The sequence below is a fragment of the Geotrypetes seraphini genome, chromosome 5 (genome assembly GCF_902459505.1).
Source record: "Geotrypetes seraphini chromosome 5, aGeoSer1.1, whole genome shotgun sequence".
Classification (NCBI taxonomy): domain Eukaryota; kingdom Metazoa; phylum Chordata; class Amphibia; order Gymnophiona; family Dermophiidae; genus Geotrypetes; species Geotrypetes seraphini.
This window is the reverse complement of record NC_047088.1, coordinates 20,061,487-20,077,948: the sequence shown is the minus strand read 5'-3', so window position 1 is coordinate 20,077,948 and position 16,462 is coordinate 20,061,487. Positions and strand designations below refer to the sequence as shown.

Genomic DNA, 16,462 nt, shown 5'->3' with positions numbered 1-16,462 from the left:
ATGAACTCTTCGGAGAATCCCTGGACTCGACCACCCAGAAGCTCTCAGCACACGAGACCAGGTGGGACACTCTGATCAAACCTAAAAAGAAGACTCCACCTGCTCGCCCCTACAGGCAACAGTCTTCTTACCAACGCAGGTTCTCGTCCAGACCTCTCAACCCGCCTCCACAACAGTCTCGCCGTCCTCGCCACCAGCATCAGCCTCAGGCTCGCCCACAGACTCAACCTGCCAAGCCTCTTCCTTCATCAAAACCGTCTCAACCCTTTTGACTCCTTTCTCCAGAGCATAGCCAGTCTCCCACCTTCATCGCCTCTTCCTCAGCCGATCGGAGGACGCCTTCAACTCTTCCTCAGCCATTGGGAGGTCATCACATCAGACCAATGGGTCCTCAAAATCATTCGCCACGGCTACTCTCTCAACTTCCAGACTCTTCCACCAGACCATCCTCCCGTAGAGTCTGCTTCTCACTCCTCCCAAACCCCCCTCCTCCTGAGGGAGGTCCAATCCCTCCTTCTCCTCAATGCCATCGAAGAGGTACCTCCGGACCAAAGGGGTCAGGGATTCTACTCCCGCTACTTCCTGGTTCCCAAAAAAACAGGAGACCTTCGTCCCATCCTCGATCTCAGGGACCTCAAAAGTGTCTGGTCAAAGAGAAGTTCAGAATGCTCTCCCTGGCCACGCTTTATCCTCTTCTCTCTCACCACGACTGGCTATGCTCCCTAGACCTCAAGGAGGCCTACACTCACATCCCAATCCATCCGACTTCACGTCGCTATCTACGGTTTCAGATACAGCACCATCACTATCAGTACAAAGTGCTACCCTTTGGCCTCGCCTCATCACCCAGAGTGTTCACTAAATGCCTTATTGTGGTGGTGGCCTTCCTCAGGTCTCACGACCTTCAGGTGTTCCCCTACTTGGACGATTGGTTAGTGAAAGCACCTACGTCTCCTCTTGTGCTACAAGCCACTCAGCACACCATCTCCTTCCTCCACCTTCTGGGGTTCGAGATCAACTACCCCAAGTCGCATCTGCTTCCCACACAGCGACTTCAGTTTATTGGAGCCGTCCTCGACACCACTCTGATGAGGGCGTTTCTCCCCTCAGACCGCCAACGGACCCACCTCTGCCATCAGGTGCTCCTTCATCGCTCCATTCCAGCTCGGCAAATGATGGTCCTCTTGGGCCACATGGCCTCGACGGTCCATGTGCTTCCTCTGGCGCGACTCCACCTCAGGACATCTCAATGGACGCTGGCCAACCAATGGTCACAGACCACGGATCCTCTTTCTCATCCCATCTCTGTGACATCGTCTCTTCAGCAATCTCTTCACTGGTGGTTGAACTCCTCCAATCTTTCCAGGGGTCTACTATTTCATCTACCCCCTCACTCCATGATCATAACCACAGATGCCTCCCCTTATGCGTGGGGAGCTCACCTAGGAGATCTTCGCACCCAGGGTCTCTGGACCCCTCCGGAGCGTCAACATCACATCAATTTACTGGAACTCAGAGCCATGTTCTATGCTCTCAAAGCCTTCCAGCACCTTCTCTACCCTCAGGTCCTTCTCCTGTGCACAGACAACCAGGTCGCCATGTACTACATAAACAAGCAAGGTGGCACCGGATCTCCCCTCCTCTGTCAGGAGGCCATCCGCATCTGGACCTGGGCCACGGCCCACAGTCTCTTCCTCAAGGTTGTCTATATCCAGGGCGAACAGAACTCCCTGGCCGACAATCTCAGCCGCATCCTTCAACCTCACGAGTGGACTCTGGATCCTCCCACGCTCCGCTCCATCTTTGCTCGCTGGGGCACTCCGCAGGTGGACCTCTTTGCAGCTCCTCACAACCATCAGCTGCCCCAGTTCTGTTCCAGACTCTTATCTCCTCACCGTCTGGGCCCGGATGCATTCCTGCTCGACTGGATGGATCGGTTCCTCTATGCCTTTCCTCCACTACCTCTGATGTTGCGGACATTATCCAAACTCCGCAGGGACAGAGCCACCATGATTCTCATCGCTCCTTGGTGGCCTCGCCAACACTGGTTCTCCCTCCTGCTCCAGCTCAGCTCCAGGGAGCCCATTCCTCTTCCTGTATTTCCTACTCTACTTACACAGCAGCATCAGTCTCTACTACATCCCAATCTGTCCTCGCTCCACCTGACAGCTTGGTTTCTCTCAGGCTGACCTCTCCAGAGAATCTGTCTCAGCCTGTCCGTCGTATTTTGGATGCCTCCAGGAAACCGGCCATCCTCCAATGTTACTATCAGAAGTGGACCCAGTTCTCCTCTTGGTGTCTCCTTCATCATCACGATCCCACCTCATTGGCGGTGGAAACTGTACTGGACTATTTGCTTTCTCTCTCCGACGCTGGCCTCAAGTCTACCTCAATCAGAGTCCACCTCAGTGCCATCACTGCGTTTCATGAGCCTATCCTCGGAAAACCTCTCACGGCTCATCCCCTGGTTTCCCGGTTCATGAGAGGCCTCTTCAATGTCAAACCACCTCTGAAGCCTCCTCCAGTCGTCTAGGACCTGAATGTGGTTCTCTCAGCCCTCATGAAACCTCCATTTGAGCCTCTTGCCACAACTTCACTCAAATTTCTGACATGGAAGGTGCTTTTCCTCATTGCCATCACCTCTGCCAGGAGGGTTAGTGAGCTGCATGCTCTGGTTGCTGACCCACCTTTCACGGTTTTTCACCATGACAATGTGGTTCTGCGTACCCATCCTAAATTTCTCCCCAAGGTGGTCTCGGACTTCCACCTCAACCAGTCCATTGCATTGCCTGTCTTTTTCCCTAAACCCCACTCTCATCCTGGGGAACAGGCGTTACACACGCTGGACTGCAAGCGTGCCCTGGCATACTACCTTGACCGTACCAGAGCTCACCGCACATCACCTCAGCTCTTTCTGTCCTTCGACCCTAACCGTTTAGGTCGTCCTGTCTCTAAACGAACGCTTTCCAACTGGCTTGCTGCCTGCATTGCGTTCTGTTATACTCGGGCCGGTCTCTCACTGGAAGGTGCTGTCACGGCCCACAGAGTCAGAGCTATGGCTGCTTCTGTGGCTTTCCTCCGCTCCACGCCCATCGAGGAGATCTGCAAAGCTGCCACTTGGTCCTCAGTTCACACATTCACTACTCACTACTGTCTGGATGCCTTCTCCAGACGGGATGGGCACTTCGGCCAATCTGTGTTACAACATTTATTTTCCTAATGGCCAACCATCCCTCCTCCCTCTCTGTTAGCTTGGAGGTCACCCATACGTTAAGAATATGCTGCCTGCTTGTCCTGGGATAAAGCACAGTTACTTACCGTAACAGGTGTTATCCAGGGACAGCAGGCAGATATTCTTACGACCCACCCACCTCCCCGGGTTGGCTTCTTAGCTGGCTTATCTTAACTGGGGACCACGCTCTCCTCCGTCGAGCGGGAAGGCACCCGCGTATGCGCGGTGCGGCCAACTAGAACTTTCTAGTTAAAAGTGTCCGTACCGGGGCTCCGTCGGTGATTTCAACCCATACGTTAAGAATATCTGTCTGCTGTCCCTGGATAACACCTGTTACGGTAAGTAACTGTGCTTTCTAAGATACAACAAAAAGGAAATGTCGATTAGTTCAATCAACAACAGACTTCTGATTCAATTAAAAGGAAGGAAAAGATTTCACTTGTGCTCTTCCAACATGGGTTGCTTAATTTCAACTCACCATTATGAATTATAAGCACGCCATCATGAATGCAGAAAAACCTTCCTCTAACTTTATATAATTCTCCTCTGTGGAATAACTTTTATGTAGAGTCCAATGCACTCATTTCTATGGAGTTTTGTTTCTTAAGCACAAAATCACATCATTATTTCAATAGGCCCAGTGGATGCTCCATTTCATGACATTTCTTCAGGAGCCTAGTCCCGCCAAACTTCATTCACTGCGGCATTAGTATTATAGGAACTTTCAATCCACTTACTGTATATTCACTGCGGTATTGGTATCATGGTGTCAGTGGCGAAGTAAAGGGGATCATGTAGGTGGGGGTACCAGCACCCCTCCTCCACTCTGCCCCCCCTATCTCTTCCCACTCCTCCCCTCACCATGCGCACGCCCCCCTTTTCCCTTCCCCCGTGTCTCTAGTTGTTCACCACCACGTACTCCTCACAACCGTGTCGGCTCTGCCGCTGACATCACTTCTGGGTGCCAGACACAGGAAGTGACATAAGAGGGAGAACCGACGGGTCATGGTGAATAACTAGTGGGGGTAAGGGGGTGGTACCGTGTGTGGGGCGGGGGGGGCGCCCTGCCCCAGGTGCCTCTCACCCTTGCTACGCCACTGCATGGCATCTCTCAACACTTATGTTCCTTTACCGCTCTAAACATATGCCATTAAAATTATCTACCGATCTCGCCTACGGTGATTGTGCAGCTGCAATAAGAATGGTCTGTTCTCCTTGAAACCAAACCTTGTCTAGCTTTAGGAGGGTTGTGGGTCGAGCTGAGCGATGCGATTGTTATGTTTTAAAGTTCTCTTCTTTAGGGACTGCTGGCAGCTGTCTCCGTCGCTTCAGCACCATGCCCTTCATGTTCTGCAACATCAACAACGTCTGCAATTTTGCCTCTCGAAACGATTACTCCTACTGGCTTTCAACCCCAGAGCCCATGCCCATGAGTATGGAGCCATTAGCTGGGAGGAGCATCCAGCCATTCATTAGCCGGTGAGTGAGATGTGCAGAAACGAACACTCCCCCTTTCGCCGTCACTGTGATGTTTCAATTTGCAAATCAGTCGGATTAATCTAAATGAAGAAAAGAGAGCCAACTCAGTGCTTTAAAAAAAAATGCCCTTGGCAGCAGTAGGATTTTCAGTAATGTGCTTTGTTTCTGTTTGGGTTTCACTTATGGTATTTCAAGAGATTGCATGGGAGGGAGGGAGGATTTGAGTCTAGATCAGGGGTAGGCAATTCCGGTCCTCGAGAGCCACAGGCAGTTCAGGTTTTCAGGATATCCATAATAAATATGCATGAGATAAGATTTGCATTTCAAAGAGGCAGTGCATGCAAATCCATCTCATACATATTCATTGTGGATATCTGGAAAACCTGAGCTGTCTGTGGCTCTCGAGGACTGGAATTGCCTACCCCTACTCCACATCATTCTCTTCTTGGTTGTTGGACTGAGAACCTTTCAGTGGCCCCTCATATTGTGATGTCATAATGCCTCATTCCATAAAATGCCTAAGAGCCAACCTCATCGGTGATGTCACAATGGCTTGGTTTCCTTATACAGTACTTGTTTCCATTTACTAGTGTGGAATAACTTGTAAGTTTCGTGGCTCCACATTGGGGGTGGGCAATTCCAGTCCTCGAGAGCCACAGACAGGTCAGGTTTTCAGGATCTCCACAATAAATATGCATGAGATAAGATTTGCATTTCAAAGAGGCAGTACATGCAAATCCATCCCATACATATTCGTTGTGGATATCCTGAAAACCTGACCTGCCTGCGGCTCTCGAGAATCGGAATTGCCTACCCCAATGTGGAGCCCTGAAACTTACAAGTTATTTCACACTAGTAAATGGAAACCAATATAGGGAAACCAAGCCATTGTGACATCACCGATGAGGTTGGCTCTTAGGCATTGGTGGAATGATGCATTGTGACATCACAATACGAGGGGCCGCTGAAAAGTTCTCAGCCCAACCAACAAAAGAATGATGTGGAGCAGTGTAGGCAATTTCGGTCCTTGAGAGCCAGAGCCAGGTCAGGTTTTCAGGATATCCTGAAAACCTGACCTGGCTCTGGCTCTTGAGGACCGGATTTGCAGCCCTCCATTGCCCCAGGTATCACAGTTAGATTGTGAGCTTGCCAGGATAAATTGGGAAAATACCTAAGAGTACCCGAATAATATTCAATGTATTATAAACTGCTTTGGGTGAATCTCTTCATGAAAAAGGTGATAAATAAATAAAATTATAAAATAAAACTTCATTCTTGTCTACATTCAAAGCAATGGGCAGGAGAGGCTCTAGCCCACTTTAAATCACCTATTGCCATCTAATCACCAGTATCCAGTGGCACTATACTGGTAAGTGGTGAATATTGTCTCTGACTGGCCCCAGAAAAAGTGAGTAGATCGGGGCGGTACTGGGGTGACGTTAAGGAGGAAACTGGAGTTACGTAAGTGCCGGAAATATTCAGTGTCAGCATCCGCGTAGCTAAGTGAGTTAAGTTAGGACAGATCAAAAGCTATCATTTACACTTCTCTAGGGCAGTGATTCCCAACCCTGTCCTGGAGGAACACCAGGCCAATCGGGTTTTCAGGCTAGCCCTAATGAATATGCATGAGAGAGATTTGCATAGGATGGAAGTGAGAGGCATGCAAATTTGCTTCATGCATATTCATTAGGGCTAGCCTGAAAACCCGATTGGCCTGGTGGTCCTCCAGGACAGGGTTGGGAACCACTGCTCTAGGGTGTAAGTGCTACCTGGGACAACGCCAGCATCTAAAGTGGCACCTTTGCCTTGTATAGTGCTAGGAGGCAGAGGTGCCATTTTAGATACTGACATTGGCTCTAGTTAGGGTTACCGGATATGTCCTCTGTTTAAAGGCTGTCCGGGCTCGTGGATGGGCTTTCCATAACCCGGCATTAGTCCGGGTTTTGGAAAGCCCCGACGAGCTCCAGCCGCTTCTGGAGGACCTCTGAGCATGCACGGATGACGTCGCACACATCCACGCATGCTCCAGGCCCTCCAGACATGGCTGAAGCTTGTCCGGAAGAAGAGAGGAGGCTTTGTAGGGGCAAGGCTGGAGGCAGAACAGGGCGGGGTCATGTGTCCAGGGATTCTCAGAGAAAATATGGTATCCCTACTCCTACTGCCATCCCAAACAGCAGTAGAGGGGGATTGCTGCTGCCCGGGAACACTGACGAGACATTTACACCCTGGGTAGTCCTAGGGGGTGATAGTAGAGCTCTAGAAAGTCAAAGCCGATGTCCTTGGGGCAGGGTTTCATGTCAGGGGATTAGAACTCAATGGAGAGGGCAGGAGTGAGAGGAGCTCAGCACTCAAAGTAGGGTCAGGAGTGGACTCTGGTACCTTTTATGGAGAGGTAGGGCTAGAGCTCAGGAACTTTTGGGAGGGGGAAGAGTGGGTGATAGCGGGCCAATAGGAAGGCCTATGTTGCTGTTTATTTATTTGGGTTTGATCTACCTGTCACGGCACAATTTATACTATTATGCTGTTTACAATAATTAAAGTTTATAAGAGGAAGAAGGAAAGAACTACAAAATTATTGACAGAAAACCAGATGCGGAAAAGAAAGAAAAATAAACAAATAGCATAGATAACAGAGATACAAACGCAATACAACGTAGACATTCATGTTCTGTAAATGGACTTTTTGTGTCTGCTTTTCCTCATCCTATAATGGATGTTACTTAGCTGGCACACAGTCGCCCCTTTCACATTTCTTATAGAACGAGCTCTTTGTCAGCAGATCCTGTTTTAAAATACTAGTGGAACTTCAGATGTCTCAACCTGGAAATCCTAATTTCTACTCTGAACATCCTTTCAAAAATTCTGCTTGTATGTTGAGTACAGATAGGTGTGTTATTGTATATGCGATATATTTCTTTGGAGGATAGCAGGAGTATCCCTAGTCCCCATTTTGTGGTGGGAGGGGGGCCAGGGATGGGAGGCAACATATTTCCTACCTTTGATGGCGGGGATCCTGAAGCTCCACCAGCCAGAGATTCGTTGTTGGAGCCACCTCCTCTCCTCCTTGTGTTGTTGCAAGACAGAAAAAGTTGGAAGCTCTTTGCACAAGAACTGAGCATGCTCGAGGAATCTGGGCATCAGTGGCTGAAAGCACATGTCCAATTTCCTCTCTTCTGCAGCAACACAAGGTGGGGGGAGGGGCAGCTCTGGCAATGAATCTTTTTGGCTGGTGTGGCTTCAACATCCCCGTCAGCCATTGAATGGGTGCTGTAGTTTCGGAGGGGTCCTGAGCCCAAAGTTGAAAGGGGCCAGGTCCCAAAAGACCACCCCCCTCTCCGGGGGACGGTGCTTTGTTTGGTGATCACAAATATATCTCTGGCTCTCTTTTACGACTGGTTCTTTCGAATGCAGTGCAGTTTGTCTTACAAACCCTTTGCTTTGGTTCATTGGTTCAGGTGTTCAGTATGCGAAGCTCCAGCCATGGTGATTGCAGTTCACAGCCAGACCATCCAAATCCCAGTATGCCCACAAGGCTGGTACTCCCTTTGGATTGGCTATTCGTTCATGATGGTATGAAGTGTGAAAAGATGTGTCCATGCCTTCTAAAACAAAAGTGTATTAGCTTGCTTTCTATTTTTAAAGACACAATCATTTATCTTGCTCCTACAGGCAGCTAATTTTATGTTCCAGTGTGTGTTAATTCCTGTGGGATTTATATTCAAAGTGAATTAGGAGCTAATTTTCAAAGCGCTTAGACACACAAAGTATCATAGTAACCTTTGGCGCTTTGTCAGGATCCTATGGTACTTTGTGTGTCTAAGTGCTTTGAAAATGAGACCTTTATCTGACCAGAAATGGCTGCTAGCCCATTGAATCACCAGATTTTTCTTGGCTAGTCCCAATGATAAAATTACCGATAAAACTCTTTATATAAGAGGACAAGAATATCCAGTAGTCTCGTCTCTAAAAATTATAGGAGTTATATTTGACTGCCATTTATCCTTGGGGGAACATACCGATACCCTTGTCAAGAAATGTTTCTTTGCATTATGGAAATTGGGTTCCATCAAGTATTTTGACCCTACTAGTCCAAGCATTAATCTTACCCATTCTTGACTACTGCAATATAATCTATCTGGGAGCCTATAAAACCGTTATAGGAAGATTAAGGTTAATCCAAAATACAGCGGTCCATTTAATTTTCGGATTAAAAAAACAGGAACATGTCACCCCTTACTACCGTCAGCTGCACTGGTTGCCAATGGAAGCAAGAATATTTTTTAAATTTGCTTGTCTTTGCTGTAAAATGTTATTTGGATTAGTTCCGTTATATCTCTTCTCTCATTTTGAACTGTACTGTTCGACTAGATCGTCTCGACTTTCTGGTCTATTCACTTTTCCTAATCCTAAAAATTGCTGTTACAAAATGTATTTTCATCAATTTTTGGCTTATCAAGCAGGTAAAGTTTAACTATGGCTGGATGATCTGATTCATCAATCTGTATCTTATTGCACTTTTAGAAAATCGGTTAAGACCTATTTGTTCAAAAAAATTGTTCTTGATTGATGACTATGTTATCGTTCCATACTGTATTTTTTCATTTTTGAAATATTGTATTGCCTTTCTGATTGCTTTGTATGATCACTGGAATGTGCAGTCCTTCTTACTCTGGGAACCGCCTAGAACCTTTTGGGTGAACATAAGCAGTACCTCTGCTGGGTCAGACCAGAGGTCCATCACGCCCAGCAGTCTGCTCACACAGTGGCCCATCAGGTCCAGGACCTGTATAGTAATCCTCTATCTATTCCCTTCTATCCCCTTTTCCTTCAGGAAATCGTCTAATCCCTTCTTGAACCCCAAAACCGTACTCTGCCCTATCACATCCTCTGGAAGCGCATTCCAGGTATCCACCACCCTTTGGGTGAAGAAGAACTTCCTAGCATTGCTTCTGAATCTGTCCCCTCTTAATTTTTCCGAATGCCCTCTCGTTTTGGCGGTATAGAAAAATAAAGTTGTTGTTATTTTCAGGGCTAATCCGCTAATTTTCATTAGCACTCAACCAGTTAGTGCCACTGATAATAACTAGTTAGTGCCAAACTAAAAACTGGCTACTTATTCTGGAGGTGTCGCTAAGTGCCACTGAGGTATAGGTGCTGGTATATTAGGTCAGGTTTTATTTGGCCTAATTTACTGGCGCCTATCTTCCACACCTAGCGACACCTAAGCTTACCACGCCTATTCTCCGCCCCAACCATACCTACTTTCAAAGTATGCATCATTAGGCACCTCAGCTTAAGTGTCGTTAAGCATTCTTTCTACGTGGAACTCTTACTTGGTAATTAAAATTTTTTTGGGGGGGGATTGGCTAAAAATTGTGTGGTCAATTACCACACCAAAGAAGCCAATTAAAGAAGAAAAAAAAGGTATGTGCAAATTCCTAAGTTAGGCATCGCTAGGAGTTGCTGATTAGGGCGCGTAGCCGTGCCTAATGTAGGCATCCTATACAGAATCCAGCTCTAGGTGGCTTGAATTAGTTTTTTGTTAGACACCTGATCCTCTGGGAAAGTGATGCTAGGACATTCTTGTATATCTACTAAGACAGTGATTCCCAACCCTGTCCTGGAGGAACACCAGGCCAATCGGGTTTTCAGGCTAGCCCTAATGAATATGCATGAGAGAGATTTGCATATGATGGAAGTGATAGGCATGCAAATTTGCTTCATGCATATTCATTAGGGCTAGCCTGAAAACCCAATTGGCCTGGTGTTCCTTCAGGACAGGGTTGGGAACCACTGTACTAAGATATCTGTGATAGGGTTTAGAACAGGGATCTCAAAGTCCCTCCTGGAGGGCCGCAATCCAGTCGGGTTTTCAGGATTTCCCCAATGAATATGCATGAGATTTATGTGCATGCACTGCTTTCAATGCATATTCATTAGCGAAATCCTGAAAACCCGAATACGGCTCTCGAGGACCGGAGTTCCCTACCCCTGGTTTAATGGCATGTATTTTGGTGGTGAGCAGGCGCTTATGGAGTTTGGCCTGGGGGCACAGGCATAGCTAATCTAGTATTTCTGAGTCGTGCTATACCTAAACAAGTTCAAGGTGATTTACATTATAAGGAATTACAGAATGCTTATTTTACATCATAGCTGTTTGAGGAGGGGAGAGTTATGAATGGAGTATAGAGGTTCTATGACTGTAATGGTATGGAACTTAAGTTGAGCGTGGGATTTAGTGACATAAGGTATTTCGAGTTTGTTGTCTATCATGTGTATGCTTTCAAGGGTCTCTCGTACGAAGAGAGACTGAACAAATTGCAGCTCTACACTCTTGAGGAACGTAGGAAGAGGGGAGACATGATCGAAACATTTAAGTACCTCACGGGACGTGTCGAAGTGGAAGATGATATTTTCTTTCTCAAGGGACCCTCGGCCACAAGAGGGCACCCGCTCAAACTCAGGGGCGGAAAATTTCATGGCGACACCAGAAAGTATTTCTTCACAGAGAGAGTGGTTGATCATTGGAACAAGCTTCCAGTGCAGGTGATCGAGGCAGACAGCGTGCCAGACTTTAAGAATAAATGGGATACCCATGTGGGATCCCTACGAGGGTCAAGATAAGAAAATTGGGTCATTAGGGCATAGACAGGGGGTGGGTAAGCAGAGTGGGCAGACTTGATGGGCTGTAGCCCTTTTCTGCCATCATCTTCTATGTTTCTATGTTTCAAAGAAGAGATTTTTTTAATTTTTTCAGAATCTGTTATAGAATGTTTCCATCCTGATGTCAGTCAGAAGGATGTTCCAGGTCTTGGTGTCATGATATGTGAAGAGCGAGTCCAATGCGTATTTCTATTTAACCCCTTTGGGAGTTAGGAGTAGTTGAAGTGATTCTAGTTTTCTGGTTGATGTTGACCAGGATTTGACAAATAAGTTTATGAGCGGTTCAGCGTTTTTTTGCATATAGGATTTGGAACATTATGCATGACAGTTTGAAAGTGATGCGAGTTTTAACGGGTAGCCAGTGGAAGTTTTTATAGTAAGCGATTTTACCAGTCAGCAATTGTTTCTGCATAGTTAGATTATGGAGGAGGAGTGGCCCAGCTGCCTCAAATCCCTGAGGTTGCGAGTTCAATCCTACCCCCGATCCTTGTGACTCTGTAACACTTCATTGCCTCAGGTGCAAAATACCTGTCTAAAATATATAAACCACACAGAAAAAGCAGTATATCAAGTCCCATCCCCTTTGAATATCAACCTTTTTGTTCCAAAATTTGACTGAAAATAGGGCATAAATTTAGCTCAACAGCAATTTTCTGAATTTCAGGCCTTTGAATTTATCATAAGTTCTAAGCTAAAAGAGACTAGGCCGGGGGGGGGGGGGAGGGGAGATTATTGAGTCTACTATTATCTATAAGGAGAAGAGCATGTTTCCATATATTCACACACACACACACACAAAAAAAAAATACACACTTGTGTAACTACCGAGCCTTTAACTCTTCTTACAAAAATAATAAAGGGAAGAAAAAGATCTCAGTTCAGCTTCATAGGTCATAAAAAAAAAACCTCCCCTTTATAACAGTCCAAAAACCTTCCATCAAAAATCACTGATTACAAAAAAGTTGTCTATAGTCCTTCAATAATATACTTGGACTTGGAGGGGGTTGCAATAAAGCTTTTTAATTTCAAATGTCATTTTTCTTTCAGCACACTAGCGCTGGCGCAGAGGGATCGGGACAGGCTCTAGCATCTCCAGGCTCCTGTTTGGAAGAATTTCGATCTGCTCCGTTTATTGAATGTCATGGCCGCGGGACTTGTAATTACTATGCCAACTCGTACAGTTTCTGGCTGGCAACTGTGGAAATACCGGAAATGTTTAGGTAAGGCCAGGTGAAATTCACTTTCCTTGTTTGGAGTAAAACCCTTCTGTGGTTAAATGTTTTTTCATCTTTAGTAAAACTAAGCACAAGTAAAGAGGAGGCTGTCTGGCTGTCACTTGGTTTCAGCAGACAAATGACAAAACGGATTGAGGTGACATGGGACTTAGGGAGCAGTTCTAAACTTTGGTGCCAGGAGGTAGGCATCACAATGGGACGTGCTTCTTGATATGCAAATCTCTCTCGTGCATATTCATTGTGCATATCCTGAAAACCTGGCTTGCCTGTGGACCTCAAGGACCAGAATTGGGTAGCCCTGACTTACACATCAATGGCCGATAAAAGTGGGCATTCCTTGGTGTGCCAATCAACACATGCAACTAATAGTCTTCTATGAATTGTGCACATTTGGTGACACGCCCATAGCTCACTCACGTCTTTATAGTTGCACGCTATAGCATATAAGCGCTACCTCATAGAGCAGCACCTAGCCTATTGAATATAAGCGTCATTGTCTATTATTGACACTAATTATTCATAAGTGGTGAATACTTCTAGGTGCCTGTTTGCAGAATTGCCCTGTTAGTGTAGTCAAGTGTGGGGATTCTAGAATATTCTGGAAGGCGCTGCAGCATTTGCAGAGGTCCTAGCATGTGCTAGTCTGATAACGTGCACATTGTTTGATGGCTTAGAACAGTGTGTCGCGCACTAAACTTGAGGCCACGGCTAGAGGGCCTCCAGACGTGCACGGATGTTGACTTGATGATGGCATGTGCATGTACGACATCAACATGTCGATGTCCGCGCATGTGTGGAGGCCGTCCAGATGGGGCCCTGAGCTTGCTAACCCTGGGAGGAGAGGTGCCGGCACCGGCTGCTTACAGGACGTGCTTCTTGCCACAAGAAGCGCAGGCCGTAGGTAGTCAGCCAGCGCCTCTCCTCCTCACCAGCTTAGTGTGCCACAGCAAACAGTTTACGATACAGTGGTTCCCAACCCTGTCCTGGGGGACCAGCAGGCCAGTTGGGTTTTCAGGATAGCCCTAATGAATATGCATGAGAGCGATCTGCATATAATGGAAGTGCCAGGCATGCAAATCTGCTCCATGCATATTCATTAGGGCTATCCTGATAACCCGATTGGCCTGGTGGTCCCCCAGGACAGGGTTGGGAACCAGTGGCCTAGAACATGCTAATGCAGAGGATCATCAATTAGTCTGCACCACACGCAAGAACAGGTGTTTGGGGGTGCCAGATGTTCTAGGCTTTATATGTAGCCCCAGTGGCAGTTAATTCAAAATACAGCAGCCAAGCAGATATTTGGTAAACCAAAGTTTGATCATGTGACGCCCTTGCTGTTTCACCTGCATTGGCTGCCTGTTAAAACTAGTATTGTTTTTAAAGTTTGATGTCTAGTTCGTAAAATTCCCTCAATTGATTAACATCAAAAAGTGGAGCAGGTATATAATTTTTCTTATTAAAAAATTATAATTTGTTTCAAATAAATTGTACAAAATATGCTGGCTAAAAACATGTCGCATAAATTTTTCAAAAATATTAATGGAAGGTGGGAGGACCTCAGACTCCCCGTCCCAACTCACACTAGGGCAGCAAATACTGTCCCATTCAATGGGTTGTCTCTTCATCGTTCCACCACCCCCTTCCAATCAAAACTTAAGTATGCAGCCAATTAATTCAACTGTTAGAATTTAATCAAAGCAGGAATTTAGGGCCTCTTCTACTAAACCGCACTAGCGGTTTTAGCGCAGAGAGCCGCGCTGGATGGCTCGCCCTGTTACCAACGCTCATAGGAACTCTAAGCATCGGGAGCAGCACGGGCCATTCAGCGCAGCTCCCCACACTAAAACCTCTAGCATGGTTTAGTAGAAGAGGGGGTTAGCTTTTGATCAACGAACCTATGATGTCAGCCATAAAATTCCCCAACAGGTTATTCTCCTCAGAGTCTTTCTAATTTTCCACAAATAACTGGCATGTTCAACTATGGGTGAAACCAAGACTTTAATATTGGTGTTTCCATCTGTAAAAGCTATTTGATTTGTCATTATATAATAAATCTTAACTTTTTTCTCAGCGAAACTTTGGAAAAGTTGATCATTTGCTCTTTCAGAAAGATTTGAAATGCTATTTATTCACTGATTTTTAGTTTTTTTTTAAATTTCTGATTATTTTAACTGTAATTCCTAAAGTTAAGTTTAGCGTTTTCTAGTATGGTCTTTCAACCTATTTCTAGGGACTAGGCAAGATGTAAGATCCTAGAGATTCCTTTCTGCGTGGTGGATTACTCCTGCTCAGTTGGAGCCTGGGCCAGGATCTGGTGCCATAAGCCTTCATTTACAACTGCTGGGGAATCTTTCCCCATCTTGTATCCTCTCCCAGCATATTTTTGCACAGTGCAAATCTATGTTCCATACATCGAAGCCACATGCTTATGTATAACCTGATTGCCATAGTGTGATGAGCGATGGCTTGAATTTTTCTAGTACACATTGACTTGCACACCTTTTTTTATTTTCTTTTTAATTGCAGCAAACCTCAGTCAGAAACGTTGAAAGCTGGCGACTTAAGAACACGAGTCAGTCGGTGTCAAGTTTGTATGAAACGGACGTAACGTCTTGGAGAACATTTAACAGATTGGAAAAACAAATGTTAAGGCGTCTTGTCCTCCAGCTACAACAAATGGTGCTACCATGCAAAAAAACAAACAAAAATATAAATACGAAAGGATGAGAGGAAGAAAGGAAACACAAGCTATAAAGATGTACCTCACTGAAGTGCCATATCGAGGAGTACCTGGTGCATTTCTAGAAACAAAGTGACTGAAAGATTAATTTTCTGCTAATGGAAATCATACTTGAGGTTTTACGGAGGATCAGAAGATGAAGTTTTTGTTGGTTTTTTTTTTTTTGGGGGGGGGGGGGGGGGGGGGGGGAGTTCCAGTACCGAAATGGCACTTTCTTATTTTTTTTAATCAACCAAGAGAAGAAATGCACTGAGTATTGAAATTTCAAGACTACAGTTCTGAAAGACATTTTTCATGGTGCTACTAACCTTTCTGTATCCCAGTTTATTTTTTAATATAAAATGTTATGCTTTTCTTTGTAAGTAATGAAATGTATATATTGTGTAAACACCTTTAAACTTGCAATCATTTACATAAGAGATAGCATTAAAAAAATCACTTTCACAAAAACTTTATGCAAATATTAAAACATACAGCAATGTTTTTATTTTTAGAATACCTTTAATCCCTCCCATCATTGCTTCCCTACGGTGTTCTCCTCATGGCTCAAGGAACCCCCCAATAGCCTGAGGGATGGATAGGCAAATCCTCCAAGGTGCTCTATACATGCCAGTCTCTGACCAGGAGGAGCCGCCCAAGAAGTAGCCACCTCCCTGTTCCCTTTCCCAGACTTGAACATATACCACCTTCTGGGCAGTAGAACAGTATTTAATATAAATTATGGCAGCAGAAGTTTTACTACTGAATTATAGTTCTAAATTTTCTTGAGCTCTTGCTGAAACACCTTTTTAAAAAGTATTTTAAAAAAAGTTTGTATGCATGGTCATTTTGACCGAGGTATTAATATTATTACTGCTGCTGTGCTATTAAAAATTTTATTGGCTTTGAGAAACATTTTTTCTAGCCCTTTTCCAACTTTTTCTGTACTGTGGAAATGTTAAATTAGTCATGTTCTTTATTGCTTCTGAATTAAAATCAGAATCAAATACAACAAAATTGGTTTAATATTTTTAACTCGGGAAAATATTCCTGAAATGTTTAAGCTGCCAAAAGTATGACAAGCATATAATCCAAAATGGATGTACACTTTCAAATCTTTATACATGAAATAAA

The 16,462-nt window shown here is 45.3% G+C and overlaps 1 protein-coding gene across 5 annotated transcripts in view; it reads left to right on the top strand.

Annotated features, from left to right (window-relative positions):
• Nucleotides 1–16,243, top strand: part of COL4A5 (collagen type IV alpha 5 chain) — a 294,489-nt gene extending 278,246 nt beyond the window's left edge. For all 5 annotated transcript variants that reach the window (XM_033947291.1, XM_033947290.1, XM_033947293.1 and 2 more), the window contains 4 exons: nucleotides 4,534–4,711; nucleotides 8,167–8,281; nucleotides 12,422–12,594; nucleotides 15,136–16,243. In XM_033947291.1, the coding sequence (XP_033803182.1) occupies nucleotides 4,534–4,711; nucleotides 8,167–8,281; nucleotides 12,422–12,594; nucleotides 15,136–15,217 (548 nt within the window). In that variant the 3' untranslated portion in view covers nucleotides 15,218–16,243. The remainder of the gene's footprint in view (nucleotides 1–4,533; nucleotides 4,712–8,166; nucleotides 8,282–12,421; nucleotides 12,595–15,135) is intronic.
• Nucleotides 16,244–16,462: the final 219 nt, after the last annotated feature.